General features: G+C 41.5%; 1 protein-coding gene across 1 annotated transcript; it reads right to left on the reverse strand.

Moving 5' to 3' along the window:
• Positions 1-1562: 1562 nt before the first annotated feature.
• Positions 1563-26717, reverse strand: BUD13 (BUD13 homolog). Its single transcript, XM_054438553.2, has 10 exons — positions 26342-26717; positions 23634-23727; positions 18869-18953; positions 15978-16727; positions 14162-14379; positions 12509-12614; positions 11699-11837; positions 11196-11380; positions 10562-10643; positions 1563-1965 (listed from the first exon to the last, which is right to left on the reverse strand). The coding sequence occupies exons 1-10, from the start codon at positions 26482-26484 to the stop codon at positions 1872-1874; spliced, it is 1896 nt and encodes a 631-aa protein (XP_054294528.2). The 5' UTR covers positions 26485-26717; the 3' UTR covers positions 1563-1871.
• Between the last annotated feature and the right edge of the window lie 1183 nt (positions 26718-27900).

Consider the following 27900-nt stretch of genomic DNA (forward strand, 5'->3'; position numbering starts at 1 on the left):
ACCTTATTTATTGTGGGAGGGGACTATACAAGGGGTTATATACCAGAAGGCAGGGATAATTAGGGGCCATTGTGGAAGCTGGCTGCCCCACTTGATGATAATGATGACAATGATAACAATAACAGCTAATAATTTTGTGACACTACTGTGTGCCAGGCATTGTTCTAAGCTTACAATAAACCTATGAGGTAGGTACTATTATGTCTATTTCACAGATGAAAAAACTAAGGCATAGAGAAGTTAACTGGCTTACCAAAGGTTACACAGCTAGCAAATGACATAGCTGGGATTCAAATTCAGGCAGTATAGCTCCAGAGCCACACTATTAAAAACTGCAATATTGCTCGCTAGGTATTACTTAATTTCAGTAAGTTTCATTCATTTGTTCTCCAAAATGAATACACCAGCTGAAATATTCCACGTAGCCGGGCACAGTGGTTCATGCCTGTAATCCCAGCACTTTGGGAGGACAAGGCGGGCGGATCACCTGAGGTCAGGAGTACGAGATCACCCTGGCCAACATAGTGAAACCCCATCTCTACTAAAAAAACAAAAACTGTGTAGCGCATGCCTACAGTCCCGGCTACTCAGGAGGCTGAGGTGGGAGGATTGCTTGAACCTGGGAGGCAGAGGCACCACTGCACTCCAGCCTGGACAACAGAGTAAGACTCTGTCTTTTTTAAAAAAAAAAAAAGAAAAGAAAGAAAGGAAAAGAGAAAAGGAAAGAAAAGAAGAGAAAATATTCCATGAGTTCTGATTCCCCATCAGATCAGTCTCTTGCTTATTTTTGCCAAACTAAGATGTAAGGTAGAAACTCAGTGTTTTAATTAGCATATCTCTAATTACTAGTGAGGTAATATACTTATGAGCCACTCTGGTTTTCTCTTTAGATTTTACCTATTCATATTTTTGCATATTTTTATTTCAGTTGTCTTTTTCTTCATGATTTGCAGAAGCTCTTTCTATATTCTATCCCTTGTATATGCAATCCTTATCAGTTTTAGACACTGCAAATATTTTCTCCTAATCCATATCCATCTTTAGTTTTGACTATGGGATGCTTTGCCAAATAGAAACCTTTAATTACAAAGTAATCAAAGCTATCAAATCTTATGCATTGTGCTTTGGGATCTTATTTAAGAAATTTATCTTTACCCCGAGGCACAAAAACATTTGCCATTTGTTCCTACTAGCTGTATATCACGTTATCTTTCATTTAGGTCTTTAATCACTTTGGGATTTTTGTTTTATATGGTATGAGGGTTCAACTTCATTTTTGTCCATATAATAAGCCAATTTTCTGAGCACTATTATCCATCTCTTCCCTAACTTGTGACACTACCTTTATCATACACCATGTCTCCAAATATCTGTGTGTCTATTCCTGAGTCTAGTTTAGTACTAATTCTTGTTTTCTCAGAGGAAGGATCTATCACTAAGAAAGTTTTTACTCACGCTGCTTTCTAGATTAGTGAAAAATTCAACCACCACCCCCCAAATCCCCACGGGTTCAATATTAGCCTGTATTCTTCCCAAAAGAGAATACCCAGTTAAGAAGATAATTTTAAAAAAATAAATACATGTTTATTTAAAAAAGAAAAAGAAAAACCCTACCAAGAACAAACCCTGGTCAATGAGAAATCAATGCTTCCTCTGAAAGCCAGCAACAGCTGGTGCTGTCACACCCAAGAAGTACAGGTACCTCAGTCCAAACATCAGGTCTCGAATATTCTTCTGTGGTCAAAACTGGCATTCAACAAGTTGCTGGTCTGTGTGGGCTCCAATTATTAGCACAGACAACTGCTACCACTGGATATCTCGCTGCCTATGCCCACTACCACAGCCCAGCCACCCCCACAGTCTCAGGAAAGTTACATATCCTCAACACTCCATTTGTAGGCAAGTTCCTCCACTGCCTTCTTGCTGGCAAGCCTGGCAAAGCGCTTCTGTTCAAATCCATTGGATCTGCAATCAAAAGAGACATACTATTCAGCCAGAACCCTGAAAGGGGCATTTATTTCAAAAGAAAGGGAAGAGTTCACAATGTAATGAAAAGGGGGGAAAGTAAGGAGTCATATGAAAATACTTAAGGCATGGCCGGGCACGGTGGCTCACGCCTGTAATTCCAGCACTTTGGGAGGCCGAGGCGGATGGATCACGAGGTCAGGCATTCAAGACCAGCCTGCCCAATATGGTAAAACCCTGTCTCTACTAAAAATACAAAAATTAGCTGGGTGCAGTGGCAGGTGCCTGTAATCCAGCTATTCAGGAGACTGAGGCAGGAGAATCCCTTGAACCTGGGCAGCGGAGGTTGCAGTGAGCGGAGATCGTGCCACTGCACTCCAGCCTGGATGACAGAGTGAGACTCTGTCTCAAAAAAAAAAAAAAAAAAAGAAACAAACAAACAAACAAAAAAGAAAAGAAAATATTTAAGGCATATGCAACAGAATCAAAGGGACAAAATATATCATTCATCCTTTTCTTAGTCCTTGTTCAGACCCTTCCCCCACTCTGACAGCTATTTCAAATGTTTGCCACTCTCTAAAACCCCGGTTCTCTCTCAGCTGATGTCCACATCTTATATTTTATCCATTCATTACACAAACATTTATTGAATTTTCATTATATACTAGGTACCATGGTAGACACTACATGAAAATGAGTATGACACAGCACTTGTCCTGATGAACTCCCAGACTAGTGGAAGAGAGAGACATTTAAACAAATAAATTAAAAGAACAGCATAAACTCTGGTAGAAATGCGCATGGAGTATCATGGAAACAGAATGGGTATCTTAATCAGCTTGGGGGAGGTACGATAAAAAGGTGACATGAGGGTTGGGCAAGAATGATCAGTAAAGGCTTTGTGTTAACTACAGCACTGGGGATGGAAGGGCCAGAAGGGTCTGGAGGTCATTTCAGAACAGAACGAGAAACAAGAACAAAGGCACAGAAATAAGAAGTGGCCTGGTATGTGCAGCAAACCAAAGGCAAACTGGTATGGCTGGAACTTGAAGTACGACAAAGGGAACAGCCATGAGTCAAAGTTGGAAAGGTAGGCAGAGGCCAATGCATAATGAGCTGCGTAGGCCATGGTAAAAAGCTTAGATTTCATCCAGAAAGGATGGGTTTAAAGCAAGAACTTAAACTGCATTTCAAAGAGATCACTCTGGAGGGGATCTGGGGCAGGAAAATCACTGCAGTGGTCCAGGCAACAGATGATGAAGGCAATGATAAAGAGGGACGGAAGAGAGAAGACACAGGAGGCAAAATTAGTAAGACTAATTAGTAGGACCAACTGATTAGGTACACAAGGACAAAGAAGGAGGAAGCAAGTTAGAGAGCACAAGAGTAGGAGCAGGCTTACAGTAGAAGCTGATGAGTTCAGCTTTGAATACAATGCATTTGAAATCTCTCAAGTCTAAATCAATAGAGAAATCCAACAAACAGCTAAATACACCAGACCAAGATGCAAATACTGATTTGGAAATCATGTACAGATAGGTCATAGTTGAAAACATGACTAGGTAAGAATTAGCCAGAGGGAGCACATAGAGTGAGAACAGCTAAAAATTATGGATGGAGCCCTGGGAAAGACTTAAGAGGTGCACAGAGGAAGAGGAGTTTGCAAAGGTGGCCAAGAATGATCAGAGAAAAGAACCAGGAGTAGGGTGTCATGGAAAACAAAAACAATACAGGGGTGAATTTCAAGGAAGCAGTGAGTGGACCTCAAATCCCTTTAATTACCACGCATTCTCTTGGTCTTCTTATCTAAACTTCTTAAAGAGCCTGTATTCGCTATTTGTTTCCTCACTTTTCATTCACTCCTTAATACATTAGAACCTGGCCACTGTTTCACTACACAACGGAAGTAGCCCTTTCAGGTCATCACTGACATTCCTTGTTGCCAAATCCAATGACTCCTCCTTCCTCTTCCCCAAATCAGCAAACAGGTCCCACCAGCTCACCCCTGACCACATCCCCACTTCCTATTCTCTTACTAACCATCCTTACTACCACTGCCTGAAAGTTGTAGTTCAGACACTCATTATCTTTAGCCTGAGCTACTGCAAAAGCCTTGTATCTGTTCTACTTCCAATCTTGTACCTTTCAAATCCTTCATATTACTGCTATAATGGATTTGTCTATCTAAAATGCCGAGCTGTTTTTAATCCTTCCGTGTCTCCCCTTTACCTCTAGGGTGAAGACCAAGCTCCTCAGAAAGGCTTCCAGGGCCTTCTGTGATCAGGGTCTGCCAACTTCTCTCATCCATCTCACGCTTTATGCTATCCAACAACAGCAAATTACTTAGGGACCCCCACCACCTGGTAACACCATGGTGTCTCATAGCCCTATGACTCTGCACATATAGGACCCTCTTCCTTTAATATCCTTCCTTTCCTTCTTATCTTGGCTGGTTACCAACATCCCTTAAAACTCAGCTCCCATGTTTCATCCGTTAGAAAGCACTTCCTGATCACATCCTCCTAAGGCTCAACTTACTCTTCCTTTGTGCTCCCAAAACATCTTGAAAATCTTCTATAGTAACACTAACCAAACAGCGTTGAAACTGTCTGTCTTCTATTCTAGATTCAAAGTGAGCTCCTGGGCTCAGGGGCTATCTCTCATTAATCATGGAATCCCTAGTACCTACTACCTAGCTGCTTACACTTATAACATGTATGCTAAGACTTTCCCTTAAGGGATGAGTGGAGTGAGTAACAGAGGGCTTTAAGAAGGGAAGCTTTGCCGGACATGGTGGCTCACGCCTGTAATCCCAGCACTTTGGGAGGCCAAGGCGGGTGAATCACCTGAGATGAGAAGTTCGAGACCAGCCTGGCCAACATGGTGAAACCCTGTCTCTACTAAAAATACAAAAATTAGCTGGGCGTGGTGCACACGCCTGTAATCCCAGCTACTCAGGAGGCTGAGGCAGGAGAATCGCTTGAACCCAGGAGGCGGAGGTTCCAGTGAGCCAAGATCGTGCCATTTTGCACTCCAGCCTGAGCAACAAGAGCGAAATTCCATCTCAAAAAAAAAAAAAAAAAAAAAAGAAGGGAAGCTTATTATAAATGGCATCCTCTCCAACCTTAGAAGCATGGATGGTATTCCAAAGCACCAAGGAAACCACTGTTTTTTACCTTGGAAATAAGGTCTTAAGAGAGTTACACTAATATGATAATACAAAGGACATATGAATAACAAACACCAAATCCTAAGCAGAATCAGAAAACAAATTGCAGGAGAACTCACAGCAGAAAGAGCTTTGGACCAGAGAATCAGGAACACAGAGTTCTAATTCCAGCTTTCTCAGGGAAATTGCATGACTCTAGGCAAACTGCTTATTTATTGGGCCTCAGTTTCTCTTTTTTTTTTTTTTTTTTTGAGAGAGTCTCGCTCTGTTGCCCAGGCTGGAGTGCAGTGGCGCGATCTCGGCCCACTGCAAGCTCTGCTTCCCGGGTTCACGCCATTCTCCTGCCTCAGCCTCCAGGTGGATGGGACTACAGGCGCCCGCCACCACGCCCAGCTAATTTTTTGTATTTTTTTTAGTAGAGACAGGGTTTCACCATGTTAGCCAGGATGGTCTTGATCTCCTGACCTCGTGATCCGCCCGCCTCGGCCTCCCAAAGTGCTGAGATTACAGGCATGAGCCACCGCACCCGGCCCAGTTTCTCTTTTAATTAAGAGAGGCTGGGTAATTATCTTATGGGTTTTTCCAACTGTAAAATACTATATATCTGTTCCAGAAATATTCCCTTGCAGCAGGCCGAAAAGAGACAAAACTAGAAAAGATGATGAAAGATGAATAACAAAAAGAAAGCAAGGGTGACAAAGGGAAGTAAGAGGAGAAATCTAGGATAAAATCAGAACAAGAAGTGGAAAAAAGCAACTGAGAAAGATGAAGACAAATTAAATACTAGTAAAAAAAAACTAGGTCAGGGAGAATTCTAAGTTTTGGGTCCAAAAATTAAAAAACAAAAAACAAAAACTCAGTAGCAGGGAACATCTGTAGGGTTGTGCCATATAAAGATCTACTTCTGGCTGTATGTATGGCAAATGAGTATTCTGAAAAATCCTCCTTCTACCAAAAAGCCTACATACACTGAACTGCAAATGGAACTAGTAAGCTAGCCTGTAACCACAGCTACCCTAAAGATATCTGCCAAGATGAGGAACTACAGTCATCTTATAGATATCTGCCAATATCAGAAAGAAGAGCCTTAAATTTTTTTACTCTGGAGTTGGGGTCTCACTATGTTGCCTAGCCTGGACTTAAACTCCTGGGTTCAAGCGATCTTCCTGCCTCAGCCTCCCAAGTAGCTGGTACTACAGACACATGCCACCACACCTGGCTGTTGGATTTTGACGGCACCCCGAGGGACAGAAGACAATGCCTTAGGCCCATATAAGGTGAGGAGATAGATTCTAGACATTACAGAGTAACCCGAACAGACTAACCTATCCTCAATTAGCAACTATAAAACCTAGACAAAACAAAAAAATATAGGTATTTGAAGGTATGGAAGAGTGACCAAAAGTAAGTATGAACTGGATGAAGTCTATATGTGAAAAGAGATTTGCTGGAGGGCAACTTCCCAAACAGCACGGCTCATGAAGGCAGAAAGCCACAGGCTTACTGGCTTGAGGAATTAGTGCAAAGTGGGCAGAACAGCTAGGAAATTAGGGGGGAAATCTTGGAAGAGAAGGAACTACAAAAGAGATGAACCTCAAAATCTACATACAAACCCTAGTCAAATCCTTGGCTAACTGTTAAATGACACATGTGCAGAGAAAATACCATCAGGCCAATTAAAAAAATGGCAGCTAGAAACTAAAAGAACTGAGCAAAGATTGTAGTGGCGGTCCACTGCAAAGGAGACAGTTTGGAGTTCAGCTATGTTAACTACCTGCTAGAATAAAAACCAATACACTTAAGAGGAACACAGTGTAACAGAACTCAACGTCTCTACAGTGTATCATTCATGATGTCTAGTAACAATTTTAAAAAGTGACCAGACAGGTAAATAAACAGGAAAATGTAATACACACTGAAGAAAAAGCTGTCAATAGAAACCAATCCTGTGGTGAATCCAATGTTGCCATTAGCAGACAGGACTTCAAAGCACTAATTACATATCATAAATATTTTCAAGAAGAGGAAAATGTCTCATAATGAACAGATGGGAAATCTCAGCAGAGAAATGTAAGCTATTAAATGGAAATTTTAGAGTTGAAAAACAAAATAAACCAGCTAAAACAAAAAATCCACAGTTGATAGTAACTGATAGAAAAATACAAACACAAAAAACCCAGAATACAGGCGATCTAATATCTAAACACCTTGACCTCACTGACATTTATAAAACACTACCTTATATAGCTACAGAATATACGTTCTCTTCAAGTGCAAATGAAACATTCAGAAGATAGACTATACACTGGGCCATAAAACACATCTTAACAAATTTCATTTTTATTATTGTTTTTTGATACAGGGTCTCACTCTGTCATCCAGGCTGGAGTGCAGTGGTGCAATCACAGTGCATTGCAGCCTCGACCTCCCTGGGCTCAGTGATCCTCCCACCTCAGCCTCCACAGTAGCTGGGACTATAGGCGTGTGACACCATGCCCGACTAATTTTTGTATTTTTTTGTAGAGACAGAGTTTTGCCATGTTGCCCAGGCTGGTCTCAAACTCCTAGGCTCAAACAATCCATCTGCCTTGGGCTCCCAAAGTGTTGGGATTACAGGCATGAGCCACCGTGCCTGGCCAACAAATTTCAAAAGATCAAAACATTACAGTATATTATCTGACCAAAATGGAATTAAATTATAAGTAAATAGCAGTAAGATATCTAGAAAAGTCCAAATATTTGGAATTAATGCACTCCTAAATAACCCATGGAGCAAAGAATAAACCAAAAGGATAATTAGAAAATATTTTGAACAAAATCCAACATACATTCCTGAAAACAAAACTCTCAGCAAAACAGGAACAGAAGGGAACTTTAACTCCATAAAGGGTATCTACAAAAAACCTACAGCTTACAACACATTTACTAAATGTGTTGTAAAAACTAAATGTTTTCTTCCTGAGATTAGGAACAAAGCAAAGATGTCTGCTCTCACTACTTCTATTCAACATCTGCACTGAAGTGCGGGGCAGGAAAAAGAAACAAAAAGCATCTAGATTGGAAAGTAAGAAATTAAACTGTATGCAAAGATGGAAGACCCTCTAGGTACAAACTCTGATGGAATCTATAAAAAGCTATTGTACAAAGTGAGCTTTACCTGAAGGAAAACAACTGACAATACAGTGTAACAGAACTCAAAGTCTCTACAGTGTATCATTCATGATGTCTAGTAACAATTTTTAAAAATTACCAGACAGGTAAACAAACAGGAAAATGTAATACACACTGAAGAAAAAGCTGCCAATATAGAAACCAATCCTGTGGTGAATCCAATGTTGCAATTAGCAGACAGGAAGGACTTCAAAGCACCAATTACATATCATAAATATTTTCAAGAAGAGGAAAATATCTCATAATGAACAGATGGGAAATCTCAGCAGAGAAATTAAGCTATTAAATGGAAACAGCTCAAGCAATGGAAATGCCAGTGATAACATTTAAACTTTCAAGTGTAAATTAGAATTCTGAAAAACTGTGAACTCTAACTTTCCATTAAAGAGTTTTGTGATAAGACCGGAAGTGATGTTAACAAAAGTGATTTTCTGATATTGTATAGTGGAAATATGTCAACATTTGGAAGGTATGAAAAACTCAGCAAACCAATATTTTACAAATGACCAATGCATGATGTTATAAAATCATGCATGGGTAAAAGATCCACTCAAAGTATTAAAAAAATGAATATAACAGTAATGAAAGTTCTTTGATCTGGTTTCACACTCCACATAGCTCACCTTTAAGAAACCAGCACTTGTTGAGTTTTTGTGTAACATTAAGAAATATAATATGCCTTCTCTTTCTAACTACCTATGTGTGAGGCTAAATTTTCTTCCTATACTTCAACTGAACAAATCACAACAGACAAATACAGAGTCAAGTTATCTACTATTAAGTCAGACATTAATGAGATTTGCAAAAATGTAAATCAATGCCATCCTTCTGTTTTTTCACTTGGAAAATATAATTATTTTTCATTTAAATATACAGTAATTATGTTAACGTAATTAGTTTATTATTTTTTAGAATGAATAAACACTTTTTAAATGTCTGAGTTTTAATTTATAATATGGTAAATATCAATATATATAATCCACATCAACAAAAGCTTTTTGAGGTCATCAGCAATTTTTAAGAGTGTAGGCCGGACACAGTGGCTCAAGCCTGTAACCCCAGCACTTTGGGAAATGGAGGCAGACAATCATATGAGCCCAGGAATTCAAGACCAGCCTGACCAACGTGGCAAAACCTCGTCTCTACTAAAAATACAAAAATTAGCTGGGTATGGTGACACATGCCTGTAATCCCAGTTACTCAGGCCACTGAAGCATGAGAATTGCTTGAACCCGGGAAGTGGAGATCGCACCACTGCACTCCAGCCTGAGCAACACAGCAAGACTCTGCCTTAAAAAAAAATAAGAGTGGTTGGACATGGTGGCTCACCTGTAATCCTGTAAGCCTGTAATACCAGCACTTTGGGAGACTGAGGTGGGCGGATCACCTGAGGTCAGGAGTTCGAGACCAGCCTGGCAACATGGTGAAACCCCGTCTCTATTAAAGATACAACTATTAGCTGGACGTGGCAGCAGGCGCCGGTAATCCCAGCTACTCGGGAGGCTGGGGCAGGAGAATCGCTTGAACCCAGGAGGCAGAGGGTGCAATGAGCCGAAACTGCGCCACTGCACTCCAGTCTGGGCGACAGGGCGAGGCTCCATCTCAAAAAAAAAAAAAAAAAAAAGAGCGTAAAAGGGTCCTGAGATTAAAAAGTTTAAGAATTATTGTGCTAGATACTAAAACAATGTCCTTCAGTAGGCAAGAGGAGATAGGATCTAATATGTGAGTACACAAACTGACTTTGGATGGAAGCAAATATTCATCCATCATAACAGGAAGTTAGAGTACGTGGGTACAGACGTTGGTAGGTAGACAGATGAGGTGGTAGAGGACTGTAAGACATTAAAAGTGACTGCCTCCTAAGACCATAAAGTGAATAAAGATTCAGAGGCTACATTTTAAAGATATATCACAAAGAAGGCTCCAGACTACAACTCATCACTCAACCCCTCTAAACCTTAGAAAATATCATTAAAAGTAACCAATGTCCAAAACGAAGGGTGTCTTATCTGAACCACCTGAGGTGTTTGTCCAGAGCTTTAAAAAGTATTGTGAAAAGGAAACAGAAGGAGGAGTGTTCCAAGCATGAGAAATAGGATTTGTGGACCTCAGAAATAGAAGCAAGCCAAGTGCATATTTTTCACCTTGTGATTAAAGCAGAGAATGAAATAAAGTGTGGAGCAACTTACGAGTGGTTAGGCAAGGTTACAGTCAGGTAGAAGAGAAAATAAAAATGTAAGAAATATCCAGGCTTACCTGTCCACTCCATCCCAGCGATATCCAGGCCAGATATTAAATCTGTTGGGAGGAGGTGCTGGACCACTGTAGCGAGGTCTCACTAATGAGAGGAGTAAGAAAAAAGTATTCAGTTAATGACATAATTTAATTCAGAGCTGGATAGCAATGTGGAATTTTCTTTTCTTTTTTCCTTTTTTTTTTTTTTTTAGTAGAGTCTCACTCTGTTGCCCAGGCTGGAGTGCAGTGGCACGATCTCGGCTCACTGCAACTTCTGCCTCCTGGATTCAAGCAATTCTCGTGCCTTAGCCTCCTAACTAGCTGGGATTACAGGCGTGCACCACCATGCCTGGCTATTTTTTTTTTTGTATTTTTAGTAGAGATGGGGTTTCACCATGTTGGCCAGGCTGGTCTCGAACTCTCAGGTGATCCACCCACCTCGGCCTCCCAAAGTGCTGGGATTACAAGCATGAGCCACCACGCATGGCCCGGAAAAATTTTTATAAAGAAAGACCAATTGAGTTGAATCTAAACTCACAAATACAATGAATTTAAATCATTTGGGAAATCCTTCCTTGCATATAGCTATGTATCAGCATCCTAATGATTCTCTCTTCACAAGTCACCTCCAGCTGATGATTCCCAGAAGTCCCACCTTTTTTATTCTTGTTCTCCTTGGCCTTATTCTTCTTGATGAAGTTGGCCATGGGGTCCCCCTCTCTTTCCTGTTCTCTTAGCATCCTATCCAGATCTTCGTCATCAATATAGCGGGCCAGAGGCTTTTGCATCTCTTTCATTGCATCCTCCACATTTTGCTGCTGTTGCCGACTCTGGGCAAGCCTGGGCAAAAAAGAACCAAGAGTGTTTGCTATCCTGTATGACATTTCCAATTCTACACGCGATGGACCATACTGCTAAGTTTGGAGAATCTCCTCTTTCTAGTACCCTAGGGGAAATACTGAGCAGGGCAAAATTCCCAGAATACCCACTGGAAGTGTGGAATATATCAATATCCTAGGAAGAAGATTCAGCACACCAAATTTCCCATTACTGATAACAGCTCTGAAGGCATAATAAGAAAGTGAGTGATCAGAAGAGCAGAGAAATGACTTGTTCCAGTCACCACCATCTTGTTTACCCTTTCAGTGGTTCCCTTACCCTTTTCCCCACTGGGCATACAGTTCATCTCTCTCTGAGTCCTTTTCTGCTTTCCTCCTTTGCTCTAAACGTTCGAGTTTCAAATTCCTCTTACGACCAGACTTATCTCGAAATACGGTTTCAGCATATTGAAATTCAGCTGCAAGGGAAAATTATACTCAAATATCAGGATCAAAATCAGAAATAACACTCTAAGAGATCAAATCAACCGCCTGGGATTCTAATGCTAGGTAAGAACTTCTGCAGCCAGACCAACGTAGTTCCTACCAACATCTAGGTGCATATTGGCACTGGGCCCAAGAAATGGCATTTTCCTTTTTTTTTTTTTTTTTTGAGATGGAGTCTTGCTGTGTTGCCCAGGCTGGAGTGCAGTGGTGTGATCTTGGCTCACTGCAACCTCTGCCTCCCAGGTTCAAGCGATTCTCCTGTCTCAGCCTCCTGAGTAGCTGGGATTATAGGCATGCAACACCATGCCTGGCTAGCTTTTTTTTTGTATTTTTAGTAGAGACGGGGTTTCATCATGTTAGCCAGGCTGGTCTCGAACTACAGACCACAGCTGATCCACCCGCTTCGGCCTACCAAAGTGCTGGGATTGATTACAAGCATGAGCCACCGCGCCTGGGTGAAATGGCATTTTTTCAAGAAGGAAAGAAACACTGGGATTCACTGAGAAATTACAACAATGCATAAAACCAGAGCTGAAATTTGATAGCAATTAAAAGTTCAAAATATCAGGTACAATAAGCTAAATTAAAAAAAAAAAAAAAACAGTATGAGCCTAAATTGGTCTCTGCACTTTCATATTTTTACCTTCAAATGCCATGGTTTCTTGATCCTGTTTCTTGAGCTCCTGCTGTTCTCGCTGTATGTCAGTTAACACCAACCCAGTTTTAGCCCCAGAATACATGTGTGCAGCCTATGCAATGGAAAAGGGAGCATCCAACATTAATGAGATGATGTGGCAGTAGGCTCCATGGGTACACAGTTAGTTGCATTTGTGTCTGATGACCAGCAATAATTAAACCTAAAACTCTAGCTTTATATTCTCAATAATTACCATAGGATTCAAAAACTATGAAAGAAAACCATCATCAAAACCATCAAGTTTAAGAGTAAGCAGAAACACTAACAATATATTAAAGGGAGGGCTACGCATTTGTATTTCTGACTTTTCAGTATATAAACTGCACACATGAAGATTATCTCAGGTCATCTGATCAGAAACCAGCATAAAGCACTAAGCCTTCCATTAGAGACCCATACTGATAAAATATTCCATTTACAGTACAAACTCAAGCAAACCTAAGATCCTTAAATTGTGGATATATTTCAGGGTAATAACAGAAGATCTAACAAATGAAAACTTTTTGCTAATTTCCACTTAGTATCAAGATAGCAAATCAGCCCACAAATGAAGCACACAGTATATCCTGATATCCTTAAGCAACTAAATGGGACTAACATTAAGTTGTCCACGAACTAAATGGATATATAAAATGTCAAGGGGTCCAGCTGAAACAGAGACCTCTTTTTTCCCTAAAAAAGAAGAATCTCACTCCCTGGGTAAAGAACAGGCTGGTCTACCCTGCCAGGACCAGTCTTCTCAGAGTCTTCTACAGACAAGATTTACCTGACAAGTCTGCACTGGGGAGAAAAATGCACATCACAGGCTCTATCATTCTGTTTCTTAACCACTCACAAATAAGATTCCTTTACTACTACCAATGTTCTTTACAATATAATTACTCAAGGTTCATATGGGTTTTTTGGCTAATTCATCAAGCGTTATCATGAATTCAAAACAAAACACTGACTTCTCAGACAACATGATTTCTAAAAGTGGTTTCATATTTTAAGTGCCTCTTCTTAAGCTCTGGATACAGAGACCTATAGTTCAATTTATACTAGTAAATCACCAACACTAGATGCTTACTTTGTCCCAGACACTGTGCTAAGAGTTTTACTTACACTGGCTTAATTATCATAACAAGCTTACACAGTAGGTACTACTATTATCCACAATTTACAGACAAAGAAACTGAGGTTTAGAGATATTAAGCATCTTGCCCAAATCTCACAGACAGTAAGTGGCAGAAGGAGAATTTCAGTATGTGCTCCGTTTGACACAATGCTTGTGCTCCAAACTTCACTCTGCAAATTACAGCCCTCAGTTTATTCTTAAGAAAATAGGAAGTTTTTCTAGACCTGTTAAAATGAGATTGTAGAATTAAGAGGCTATAAACGCAGAAGCTACTTGGGAAATCTGGTATCTATAAGTCCATCTGGGATGGGTTATAGCCAGTTTGCCTTCAGAAAGAAAGACCTCCAAAGGTCCTTTTAACTAAGATTTACTACACTTCTAAGAGCTACATCCTTCTTCTTGGCTTGATTCTCTGGGACATATATAAAGCTGAGAGAGAAGAGTCACACAAAAAGAAGGACATGGCTCCTAAAAATCCTGACCTTCTTTCCAGGAGGCTGACTCCTTCGAGGCGGGGACAGGTCAGAATCAGAAGATTTGGTCCTCTGTCTCCTCCTTGGTGGAGACAGGTCAGAATCAGAGCTCCGGTGTCTAGGTCTATTCCGTGGAGGTGACAGATCTGAATCAGAATCCTGGTGCCCTGGACTTTGTTTATGCCGTGGAGAAGAAAGGTCTGAATCAGCTGCTTTCTGGCAGTCACCTGGATAGGAGCAAAGAATCTGTGTGACTCTGATGTCCCCTAGGTGAAGAACTTACATGAAATCTCCTAAGGCTGGGAAAAGAACCTAGAAATTAAAGAATTCCTTATTATTTTTTTTTTTTTTTGAGACAGAGTCTCAGGCTGGAGTGCAGTGGCATGATCCCAGCTCACTGCAGCCTCCGCCTCCTGGGTTCAAGCAATTATTGTGCCTCAGCCTCCCAAGTAGCTGGAATTACAGGTGTCCGCCACCACACCCAGCTAATTTCTGTGTTTTTAGTAGAGATGGGGGTTTCGCCATGTTGGCCAGGCTGGTCTTGAACTCCTGACCTGAGGTGATCTGCCCGCCTTGGCCTCTAAAGTGCTGGGATTACAGGCTTGAGCCACCATGCCTGGCCAAAGAGTTCTTTAATCCCCTTGGAAGAATCTAAAAAAATAACTTACCAAGCTAATGTACAATATTTATTTAGTTTTCCTATAAAGAATTATCATTAACCTAAACATAAGTATGGATGGCACAGGAGAAGAACAAAGTCAGAAACAACTTTTAAGACCAACAGGTAGAATATGGCCTTCTATTCCCAAGTGACCACTGACTGTAACTGGGGTGTAAGATCTCCACACGCTCCTCTATGTCAGTAACCTCACCCATGGAAAGACAAAATAACTTGTAGTCAGCTCTCCATAGTGCGGCAAAAGTCAGAAATACCTAGAATATATTCTGATATCCTTGGACTAAAGGATAACAAAGTACTTTAATTTTAAAATTAAAATAGTTCCTAGGAACAAAAGAGGCAGTAAAAAATTTCACTGCACAGGCCTAAGTTCTAGCGACTGTATAAGCATCACAAGTCACCTCCCAAAGAGCATTCTGCAATATGTATCAACAGTCTTTAAAACGCCCACATCTTCTGACCCAGTACATCAACTTCTCAGCTTTCTAGGAAACCTATATAGAAGTAGTTGAATTTCCAGGAAATCTATCTAGAAGTAGATAAGGAAATAATCCAAAATGGGGACAACAGTTTATGTACAAGGATGTTCATTACAGAATTATAGAAGAAAAAACTTAGAAATAACCAAAAACATTATTAGGAAAATGGTTAAATTTATGTAATGAAACACCATTAAAAATTATATTAACATAAGGATGTTTTTATGGCCTGAGGAAGACTATGTTAAGAAAGGAGAGCAGGCAAGATTGCACATGCAATACAAATGTTCTACATAGCCAGAGCTCAACTATATAAAAAAATGCAAACCAAAAAAAGACTAAGATGACCCTGGCTACAACACTAACAATAATTGCCTCTGAATGACAGAATTTTGTGTCACATTTTATCTTTATATATTTCTGTACATTCCAAAGCTTCTGCAACAAATAAATTGTACTTTTATATGGGGTGGAGCGAGTACATAAAAAGATATATGAAAACCTTCCTCCCTGCCACCATAATTGTTTAACCCTCCCAAACCCAGGCTCTCACTTTTCAAAACTTTCCCAAAGAAATTCCATTCTTATACCTACTAAATCAAGTAAAGGGCCAAAAGAAAGCTCCCAGGCATACATACATCCCTCTCATGGACAGTCATATGCTCACCTTTGGAATCAAGCTGCTTCTTGTCTCCAAAATGAGATTTTGCTTGCTTTTTTCGTGGAGGAGAGATGTCAGGGTCATATTCATATTTGCTGTTCTTTGGGAGTGACGAATGGGAGGCTCCTGACTCCTTCCAATGTGGAGAAGTCTTGCTAGAGGCTCTTTCTGGGGCTTTACCACTTTTGGTTCTAGGCAGGGAATGAGTGACATTAGGAGCCAAATCAGGGGAGTCATGACGGGCTCTTCTGAGTTGCTGTGTGTCTGAAGAGCCAAGAGTCCTCCTAGATGTGTCAGGGGAGTTGTTATGGACTCTTCTGGGGGAAGAGATATCTGAGGAATCATGATGGGCTCGCCTAGGAGGAGAGGGATCTGGTGAATCATGACGGACTCTCCTAGGAGATGCACCTGAAGAATTATGCTGAGGCCTCCTTGGGGGAGAAGGATCTGGAGAATCATGACGGGCCCTCCTTGGGGGTGAAGTGTCTGAGGAGTCATGACGGATCCTCCTGGGAGGAGATGTGTCTGAGTCATGACAAGCCCCTCTGAGGGGAGAAGGATCTGGGGTGTCATGACGGGCCCTCCTAGGAGATGAATCCGGGGTGTCATGACGGGCCCTCCTAGGAGATGGATCCAGGGTATCATGACGGACTCTCCTAGGAGATGGATCCGGGGTACCATGACGGACTCTCCTAGGAGATGGATCCGGGATATCGTGACGAAAATGTCTGTTTGAGGGTAGGTCTTCATTGTGGCCTAAACACAAATAACAAAGAGTCAGATTCCCACAAATGCTCTGTCCCTCTGTCCACCCCCACACCCAGTTTCAAAAGATGCTCCAGCAGCACAGACCTCAGAACTGCTCAGAAAGCCCAAAAGGCCTGCACAGTTTTCTTGCTTAGGGGCAGCAAACCACCACTCATGAGTATCTTAAGAATAACCCCTCCGCCTACCAAGTCATAAATTTGCAAAGCATTTTCAGCACATTTTTCATATTATACCCTTTAAGGTAAGCAGGGCAGGTACCCTTGTATTACAGCATGAAAACAGAGGCCAGAGCCTCTGTTTTCAGCTGAGGAGCCGAGCGATTTCTTACCTAAGATCACAGCTCCTAAGATGAAGACATGGGCTAGAATCCAAGTCTTCTAACTCCCAGTCCAATGTTCTTTCTAAAACTTCATTTGTGCAGAGTTCCCAGCTAGTGGCTCCTACTGATATTTTGCCTAGATACTTTATAGTTTGTACTCACTCTTCTTTCAAAAGGTAAATTAACTAAAACGGTGAATATCAAAATAAAATGCTGTTAACTATTTAATCCCTTTCACTGTGCTCTTTCTTAGAGAGGGGAAAAATCACCATAAAAAAGAAAGGAGCAAGTAATTACCAATCACCTACTGTGTGCCAATGTTTCATAGAGATTACCTGATTCAATTCTCACAACAAGCCTAGGACATAAATGTTGTCATTTCATTTTATAGATGAGGAAGTTGATACTCAGAAAGATTAACTTGCCAAAGTCATATTGCTAATAAGTGGTAGAGGAATATTTAAATCCAGCTCTATTTGACTCCAGAGTCCATGTGCAATCTTTAAAATATGTACATCTTTAAAGTTAAAATACACAGTTTGAGACCTTCCATTTTCAAAGGTACCACAGAATGAAATATCTATAGCAACTGGAACGGTTTCAAAATCCAGTTCTTCCTCTACCTCTATTTCTTGTCATTGAGCTCCATAGCCCAAATACAAATAAAAGCTGGGTAGGAACTGATGAATACTTGTTAAATGGATGAATTAAACCAAGTCAACTCCTTTACTTTGGGGAACAGGCCTATCTGATTGGAATCCACTCCACAGAGAAAAGTATAATGTCTGTGGGGGGCCTAACAGTAAATCTGAAGGAAGCAAGGGTCAGAGATTGGTAAGCGTACTTCCAGTAACAAATTGGGATGGGGGAGTGAAAGCAAGGCAGAAGAAAAGGAGTGAGTGAGTGTGTGTGTGTGTGTGTGAGACTGACTTTCTAAACATTCAGATACACAAGAAAAGGCACTGTGTGTGTGTCTGTGTGACTGACTTTCTAAACATTCAGATACACAAGAAAAGGCAGTGTGTGTGTGTGTGTGTGTGTGTCCCTTCCTAGACAAATAAATATGGAGACCAAAAGATTCTCTTTGGAAAAGAATTCTGATTAGGCTACAAGAATCAAATACCTACTAGCAATTAAACAATTCTACAAATATTTATTAAAGGTAGCTCCTTGTGCTAGACAGGGCAATATCATGGCAAATAAGACTAGTCTATGCTCAAACAGATGTGACAAACAAATGCTTTTTATCCAATTCTCAAGGACTCAAATTTTTTTAAAGAGAGTTAAATTATGAATATTAGCTTAGGAAGAGTCTAAAGTGGGCAAGTGGAGGGTAATGCACTATAAAACACCAATATTTAAGGAAAGAAGAGAGAAATTTACTAACACAAACAGAACAAAAAACACTGGTCCTTGACCCCCCAGAAATGAGTTGCTTCATTGTGGAAGAGGATAGTGGTAGCTAAAGTCCCCAAATTTTGTTCCTGTTTCTTGTAAACTCCTCCCAAAGTCTTGCCTATACACCAAGTGCTCTCCTATTCTGAGAGGAATGGGTGCTCAAAGGCCTCCAAATTAGTCACCGACCTCAGTAACCCTAATGCCAAAATATAAGAGAAAGAGGAATATCTGGTCTCTAAGTTCCTATGTCTTACTACCTCTGAAGAAGTACAACTTCCTTTTTCCTGCTTTATTTTTCAGGATCAATGACATGCTAAAACAAACTATGCATTCCTCTAAAGAAAAGTATAGAAAAGGAAAAAAGACCTCCCCTACGAATGGAAATTTAGATGCATCTATTGTTGGAACTCACCTCCCAGAAGCTTCCATTTGGCACTGGAACGAAAGGCCTCCATCTGCTTTACCTCCTCCGGCCGCTCATCCACAAACTCTGCCACCTGTGAGAGTAAAGATTTCCTATGCTTAGGAAATCCACAGGATCCAGCCAAGAAGCACTGTCTCAAGAACCTGAAGTTACAACCATTCCGATTCCTAACACGAGGGCGCACACATATCCAAAATGGCCATGAAGAAGTAAGTGGGGGTCTTCACTTATGTCTGCTCCATAAACATCTGACTGTCACTGTATTGGTTTAATTGTAGATCCTTCTCTAATTAATCAATTTCCCTGCAAAGGTTAATTTTTTTCATTACAAACCTTTCTATTAACCTGCTAGGTACACAACAGCCACTTGTAAACAACTAAATTCCTTTTACACTTTTACTTGTACATTAACAGTGAAACATAGGTGGCTCCCCCCATCACGCCTAGCACTAATCAAGGTTTCTATGAAACCTTTCTTGTTGTAGGTAGTCACAGTGATAGGTTTTCTTGAATACAACCAAAAAGAGCCACTGAGATGTACACAGAATCATTAATCTTTAAGAGCTAAAACCACATTTCATATCTTCTAAACTTCTGAACAAATCAGAATCTTCTCTATAATATTCCTAATAAGTGGTCACTCACCCAATCCCTTCCTGACAAGGGACTCATTATCTTACAACACAGTCCACTGCATTTTTCAAAAATGTTAGAAAGTTCTTAGTTTTACTGGTCCCATATCTACCTTCCTATAACTTCTTTGAATTCATTCTAGTTCTGACCTCTGATGCACTTTCCTTCATGTGGAAAGTGATCCCCTTTCCACATGACAAACTTTCAAAGATTGCTGGCATAATAAATCCTAGTTACAAAGTAGCAACTATGTGCAAGGTACTGTGTTTTGTGGTTTACTCATAAAATCTAACTCGATTCTCACAATAACCCTGCAAAGAAAGGCTCCACACTACTGAATAGCAAACTGATTCAGAGAGGTAAAGTAACTTTCTCAATGTCACAAGCTACAAGTGGCAGAACTGGAATTTAAATCCAGGTCATAATAGCCCTCTACTTCTCCCAAAATCCTACCATCATTCTTCATATAACCCAGTTTTGAGATCTCTCAATGAGCGTTAAAAGCACAGGTCTCGGGCAAGATAAATTAAGATCTAAACCCCAGCTCTGCCACTTAGCATTTGTGTAACCTTTGTTAAATTATTCTAAGCCTCAATTTCCTCATTTGTAAAAGTGGGATTCAAAGGATTGCTATAAGGATTGAATGAGATAATTCACGTAAGTTTAGCCACGCGTGGTACATGATAAATGCTCAATAAATTACACCTATTAGTTATTCCTGTGCTGCCACTGCTATCGTAATCATCATAATCATTTTGCCATTATTACTGGTGGTGGTGGTGATCTTGCAGTTACAAAAATGAATTCAGTAATCAAGATCTGTTTTAACCAATGCAGACAGCAGTGGCACTAAAGCCTCCTTTGTTCAGGTTTTTGGGCCATCATAAAAGCAAGACAATATTATAAAAGAAAATGGCCAGGTGCGGTGGCTCATTCCTGTAATCCCAGCACTTTGGGAGGCTGAGGCGGGTGGATTGCTTGAACCCAGGAGTTCATGACCAGCCTGGGCAACACGGCAAAACCCCGTCTCTACCAAAAACACAAAAATTAGCTGGGCATGATGGCAGGTGCCTGCAATCCCAGCTATTTGGGAGGCTGAGGTGGGAGGTTCACTTGAACCTGAGAGGCAGAGGCTGCAGTGACCCAAGATTGAGCCACTGCACTCCAGCATTGGTGACAGTGTGAGAATCTGTCTCAACAAAAAATAAATAATAAAAACGATTATGAACTAAGTGAAAAGGCAAATGATAAAATACACCCACAACATAAGCCTAATGAACATATAAAAAATGATTCATTTCACTAGTGTTCAAAGAAACTGGGCCAGGCACGGTGGCTCACGTCTGTAATCCCAGCACTTTGGGAGGCCGAGGCAGGCAGATCATGAGGTCAGGAGATCGAGATCATCCTGGCTAACACAGTGAAACCTCATCTCTACTAAAAATACAAAAAATTAGCCAGGCATGGTGGCGGGTGCCTGTAGTCCCAGCTACTCGGGAGGCTGAGGCAGGAGAATGGCATGAACCCGGGAGGCGGAGCTTGCAGTGAGCCGAGATCGCACCACTGCACTCCAGCCTGGGCAACAGAGCAAGACTCCGTCAAAAAAAAAAAAAAAAAAAGAAACTGGATACCATTACTCACTTGCTAAATCGGCATAGGTTTGCTATTGGTTTTGTTTTGTTAATAATCCTTCAATATTGGCGGGGCATGTGGCTAACGCCTGTAATCCCAACACTGTAGGAGGCCTAGGCGGGAGGATCACTTGAGCCCAGGAGGTCAGGACCAGACTGGACAACACAGAGACCTCATCTCTACAAAAAATACACAAAATTTGCCAGGCATGGAGGTGCGCACCTGTGGTACCAGCTACTTGCAGGGCTAAGGTAGGAGGATTGCTTGCACCTGGAAGGTAGAGGTTACAATGGGGCATGATCACACCACTGTATTTCAGCCTGGGCAACAGAGCAAGACCCTGTCTCAAAAATAATAATAACAATAATAATAATAATAATAATAGTGCTCTAATACTGACGACGTAGGCAAACTGGCATTCTCATCACCTCTAGTGGGAGTGTAAATTGGTAGCACCTTTGGAAAGCAACATGGGAATATAATTAAAAAGAACCATACCCTTTGATCCATTCATTTCATTTTATGGAAATAAAGAAATAAACTGATTTCTACAAATGATTTATGTACAATGATGTATGATATTTTATAAGTGGAAACAATCTATGTATCCAGTAATAGAACAGATAAAATATATATATTGAACAATAGTTATATTTACATAACCATTAAAAATCATACACTCAAAGAATATTTTAAGGTCTTACCAAAGTATCCACAACATATTATTTAGCAGACGAGTAGACTCCAAAACCATATGTACAGTATGATCCCAATTATGTTCAAAAAAATAAAATACAAGTGTGTATAATCTCTAAAGAGAAAAACCTGAAGAGATATGCATCCAAATATTAGCAGTTATCTTTGGACGGTAACAATGTAAGTGGTTATTCTTTTAAAAACTTTAAACTTTTTTTAATTCCCAAATATTCTGTAATAAATATGCATTGCTTTTATAAAATTAAAAAATAACAACAAACATTGTTAATATTTATTTCTTCTGACCAAAACTAAATTGGCTCCCTAAGATCACTATTTCCCTTCTAATTACTAGCAAGCCCTCTTTTAAATAATCTATTTTAGAATTTTGCTGGGAATTGGCCGGGTGCAGTGGCTCACACATGTAATCCCAGCCCTTCAGGAGGCCGAGGCGAGTGGATCACGTGGTCAGGAGATCAAGACCATCCTGGCTAACATGATGAAACCCTGTCTCTACTAAAAATACAAAAAAAAAAAAAAATTAGCTGGGCATGGTGGTGGGTGCCTATAGTCCCAAGCTACTCAGGAGGCTGACGCAGCAGAATGGTGTGAACCCAGGAGGCAGAGCTTGCAGTGAGCCGAGATGGCACCACTGCACTCAAGCCTGGGCAACACGGTGAGACTCCGTCTCAAAAAAAAAAGAGGAATTTTGCTGGGAATTAATATTAAATACTCATCTGGAATCCATCTTTACCACCTTTAGTGGAATTCAGCCTATCAACAGCTCTCCTTTCCACTCTGTTTCTCAGAAATTCTCAGCAATGGTTTCATGAACCACTGGGAGGTCATTTGCCTACGATTTTGTCCACCTGGCTCTTACTTACCCTTCAAAACTCGCTATTTACATCTTTCAGGATATCTCTCAACAGAATACAAAGTATGCTACCTCCCCAGGCTCTAATGGTACTTGGTACATATGTGAAACATCCCCAACATTTACCATACTGTTGAAATTTATTTGAAATTCAGTTTTTCATTCTAGGGTATAAACTCTAAAATACAGCTATGTTCTATTAATCTACATATCTCCAGTACTTAGGCAAGAATATACAATTTGAAAGCTTAGTTAAATCAATGAAAAAAAGGAGCAAATAAAAAGTTCCCTATAACTGAACCTCAGCATTGTTTTTAAGGAAGATTCCAACAAAATGAACCACAGCTAAGCCTCATCATTACTCTATCACTGATGTCGAGAAGTCCTCTCTCTGTGATCCATCTCATTTCTAGGCTGATGGACCCTCCATAAAGACAGAAGTTGGTGTACAGGCATCAGCAAAGAAAACTATTTTAAACAGCTCTTTGGAAACTGTCACCTCTTTTCTGTTCTCAACTAACCCACCTACAAATCTACCCTGAGCTGGAAAAATAAATTTGAGAAGCTTGGCCTGGCACAATGGCTCACGCCTGTAATCCCAGCACTTTGGGAGGCCAAGGCAGGTGGATCACCTGAGGTCAGGAGTTCAAGACCAGCCTGGCCAACAGGGTGAAACCCCGTTTCTACAAAAATACAAAAAAAAAAAAATTAGCCAGGCATGATGGCGGGTGCCTGTAATCCCAGCTACTCAGGAGGCTGAGGCAGGAGAATCACCTGAACCCGGGAGGCGGAGGCTGCAGTGAGCCAAGATCATGCCATTGCACTCCAGCTTGGGTGACAGAGCGAGACTCCGTCTCAAAAAAAGAAATTGAGAAGCTTGCTTCATTTCAAAATCCTGACAGCCCCAAAGATACATACCACAGGCAAATCTCCATCATCTTCCTCTTCCTCCTTTTCTAGTTTGGTTGTGGAGATAGCTGTCCAGCTCACATCATCATCCACAATCCGCATTCTAAATGAGAATAAGAAGATCAAAAAGAGTCATTCTAGGATACCAGCATAAAAACACTTATCTATTGGTTTTAAAATAAAGTTCAAAATCCTACAGGATCCTGCATGGTCCAGTCTTTGTCTACAAGGTCAACTTCATCTCCTACTGCTACTTCCTTGGTTGAACACCTCCCTGGTCATTCTTTGGTGCTTAGAAAGAAGCCAAGTTCCTATCACATCAGTTTTCACATACACAGTTTCTTCCGTCTGCCTGATCTACTCTTTTCAATCTTTTTCCTTTTTTTTTTTTTTTTTTTTTGAGACGGAGTCTCGCTCTGTTGCCCAGGCTGGAGTGCAGTGGCGCAATCTCGGCTCACTGCAAGCTCCACCTCCCGGGTTCACGCCATTCTCCTGCCTCAGCCTCCCAAGTAGCTGGGACTACAGGCGCCCACCACCACACTCGGCTAATTTTTTGTATTTTTAGTAGAGATGGAGTTTCACCGTGTTAGCCAGGATGGTCTCGATCTCCTGACCTCGCGATCCGCCCGCCTTGGCCTCCCAAAGTGCTCGGATTATAGGCGTGAGCCACCATGACTGGCCCCAGTCTTTTTCTTTTTTGAGACAGGGTCTCACACTGTTGCCCAGGCTGGACTGCAGGGACACCATCACGGCTCCCTGCAGCCTTGACTTCCCGGGGTTAAATTATTCTCCCTACTCAGTCTCCCAAGTAGCTGGGACTACAGGCATGTGCCACTGTACCTGACTACTTTTTTGTATTTTTTGTAGAAACAGGGTTTCACCATGTTGCCCAGACTGGTCTCAAACTCCTAGATGCAAGCAATCCACCCGCCTTGGCCTCCCAAAGTGCTAGGAAACTCCTTCTCATTCCAGGAAACTCTTCCTCATTCTTCAGGTCCTAACACAAATTTAACTTCCTTTGGCAAACTTTTCTTGACGGCTTCCCCCGATTCCCTCACCATCCCACACTCACTCAAGACTAAGAACCCTTGTTAAAAACTCTTGGAATACTTTCATTGCATTTATCATAAAGAAAATATATCGATTAGTTGTGTAGTTAGTTGCTTAAAGCCTGTATTCCCATTAAACTATAAGCTCCACAAGAACAGGGACTATGTTTTTTTTGTTCACAGAGGCATCCTCAACACCCTGCAGTAGCTGGAATACGAAATATTCAATAAATGTTTGTTACATGGATAAACTATATAGTTGAGCCCAAATAATAACAATGACTGCCATGATGTGAAGTTATTAAAAAAGCCAGGGTCACTTAATGCAATCCCTCTAATCACAACCACCACTTAATAAAACCATTATTATTCAGTATTATTCTCATTTTAAAGACAAGGGAAACTGCAGCTCAGTGAGATGAAACACCTTGCCCAAGGGTACACAGCCTATAAAGTGGCACAGCTAGGATTCAAACTCTGACCAGTGCTGCTCCAACACTCAAGCCACTTTCATCACATGGCACTGCCTCCAAAGGATCCACACAAGTCAGCGAAGCAGAAAGACGAAGACAATAATAACGCAAGCACCAAACCAGAAAAGAACATGGACTAGTTCTTTAGAACAATGTGACTTCACTGGGTATCTTAGTGCCTTAGGGTTACTGTAACAAAGTACCACAAATTGCGTGGCATAAAACAAGAGAAACTCTCTCACAGTTCTGGAAGTTAGCAACCTGAAATCCAGGTGTCTGCAAGGCCATCCTCCCTGGAAAGTCTCTAGCAGAGAATCTTTCCTTGCCTCTCCCAGCTTCTGGTATCCCCAGGCATACCTTGGCTTTTGGCAACATAAATCCAATCCAATCTCAGCCTTCATCTAGACATGGTCGTTTTTCTTTTGTTGCTGTGTCTGTATCCATACTTCCCTCTTTTTAAAAGGAAAACAGTCATCTTGGATTTGGCACCCACCTTAATCAAGTATGACCTCATCTTAACTGATTACATCTCCAAAGACCCTATTTCTAAATGTCACATTCTGTGGTTCTGGGTGGAAAACGATTTGGTGGGGCCCAGTACACTGGCTCACAAAGTTGTCCCATATGAAAATAATACCCACTTCATGGTAGTGTTGTGAGGCTTAAATAAACTTATATATGTTTAAATTTCTTATAATGGTGCCTGGCAAGAAAAGTATAACTATATAAATGTTAGCTTCTCTCGTTAGTAGGACTATTACTAAGAGTAACAGGAGGTGATCAAAGGTCTCTAATTCAGAACCAAGTCCTTGGGATCTGGGAATCCGCACAGGCAGGTACCGAGCCCTAAAGATCCAAGCACAGAGGCTTTGAATCCGCTCCATTATTCTCGAGGAACAATATTCATTCCCTATGGGAGAGGACGGAAGTCTACCAAGGCGGGAAAAGAGTAATCAAAGTTACACCCCGGCTTTAATGCACTGACGCCACTGCTCAGAGGCTCGAGATGTAAGCGGGGCGGCAGAGGCAAGGCGGGGGGCCTCAAGCGATGTGAGTGGGGCCCCGGGCATGAGCAGGGGTTGGCGGAGAAGGCAAGAGACCCGCCAAGAGGGAAGGAACCGCCGGGCGGCCGAGGGCGGAGTTGGGAAGGGGTGGCGAGCCGTCGCAGGCCCCGCCCCGGCCGGTACCAACTCACCCCTTGCCGCCGGCCCCGCCAGGCTTCGGCCGCTTTTTGCGACGCTTGCGACCGGACTCAGATCCCCGGTCGACGCCGGCATCTGCCCCGGACAAGTAACGCTTCAGATACTCGGCCTTGGAAAGCGGCGGAGCTGCCGCCATGGCAGCGGCGAGGGCAGAAAGACGGGTCGGCGCTGGGGACAAAATTCCTCAACGCGTAACTGACGCCAGCCAGCCGAGGGGGTGGGGCCACGGCCGGAAGTGGCGGAGAGTGCTAAGAACCATGCAGCTGGCAGGTGCAGCCACCGGGGACGCGCTCGCAGGCTAGCCAGGGACGTGCACACCTTCGGGGCCCTCCACAGCCCTGGGACGACGCCACTGGGTTTCTTCTCTTCATTCACCCACCCACCCATCCATCCATCCAACCGCAGCAAGCGCTGTTCTATGAGGCCACAACCTGACCCCAAGGACCCCGCCCCCAGCAGCCGCCTAAACTCTAGAGCACGAGCAAGAAAGTGGAGGGCCACGGGCTGCAGCGTAGCCGAGTTTGAATACTGGTTCCATAGCTGGCTAGCTGTACGACCTCGGGCAAGTTATCACAAAACGGGGAGAATCCCGGCACCTAACTCGGAATGGTCACAGGCTGAGATGATACTACTGTGTGAAGTGCGCAGAGCGGTGTTGGGCACATGGTCATCGGAACTATGTTCGTTATTTTTATAAGTATCTTAAGTGGGGGGAATCTGCTCCACTAGGCTTCCAGGTACCTACCGTCCAAGAAAGGAAGCCAGGAAGTGCAAACCAACATAATTACTATGAAAAACGTAGTTTCTAAGACCTGTGTAACTCTTCTAGTGTTCTATTACAAGTAGCCCCCAGTTATCTCTTGAAGGAAACTGTAAAACAATCTTGCCAATGAGAAGAACCTGGATCATTTCTTAGCATAGCAAAAGAGAGAAAGCAGAGAGAATGAATTCTAACACTCAAGTTTTGGGGGGAAAGAAGAGACTTTATTCTTTGCAGGGGGTTTAGAGCTTTACCTGAATTATCTCATTTAACCCTCACAATTCTCAAATCGTTTCATTATCATATTTTACAGATAAGAACTGAAGCGTGGCAAGATTAAGGAAGTTGCTCAACTTCACATAGCCAGAACATGACTCTTGGGAGTAGAGGCTAGCAAAGTGGGGTGCAAGAGGTCATCCAAATTTCTTGAAATACCAGATCTTTTTACCTCATCATATATGTTAGATTGTCAGTTTTATCGTTTTCTTCCCAGCTTTATTATCTGACAAAAAATTATATATATTCAAGGTGTACAATGTGATGACTGGATATAATTATACATTGTGTAATGATTACCAAAATCAAATTAATTAAAACATCCTTCACTAGACTTATTTATGTACTAGTTCGGTGGGGGGCACTTAAGCAAATTTGTCTTAGCAAACTTCAAGTAAACAATACAGAATTATTAGCTACAGTCAACATGTTGTACACTAGATCCCCAGAACTTGTCTTAAAACTGAAAAATTGTACCATTTGAGAGAGAAGTTTTAGTGTTACTGAAATCACAGA

This window comes from Pongo pygmaeus, chromosome 9 (assembly GCF_028885625.2).
Source record: "Pongo pygmaeus isolate AG05252 chromosome 9, NHGRI_mPonPyg2-v2.0_pri, whole genome shotgun sequence".
NCBI lineage: Eukaryota > Metazoa > Chordata > Mammalia > Primates > Hominidae > Pongo > Pongo pygmaeus.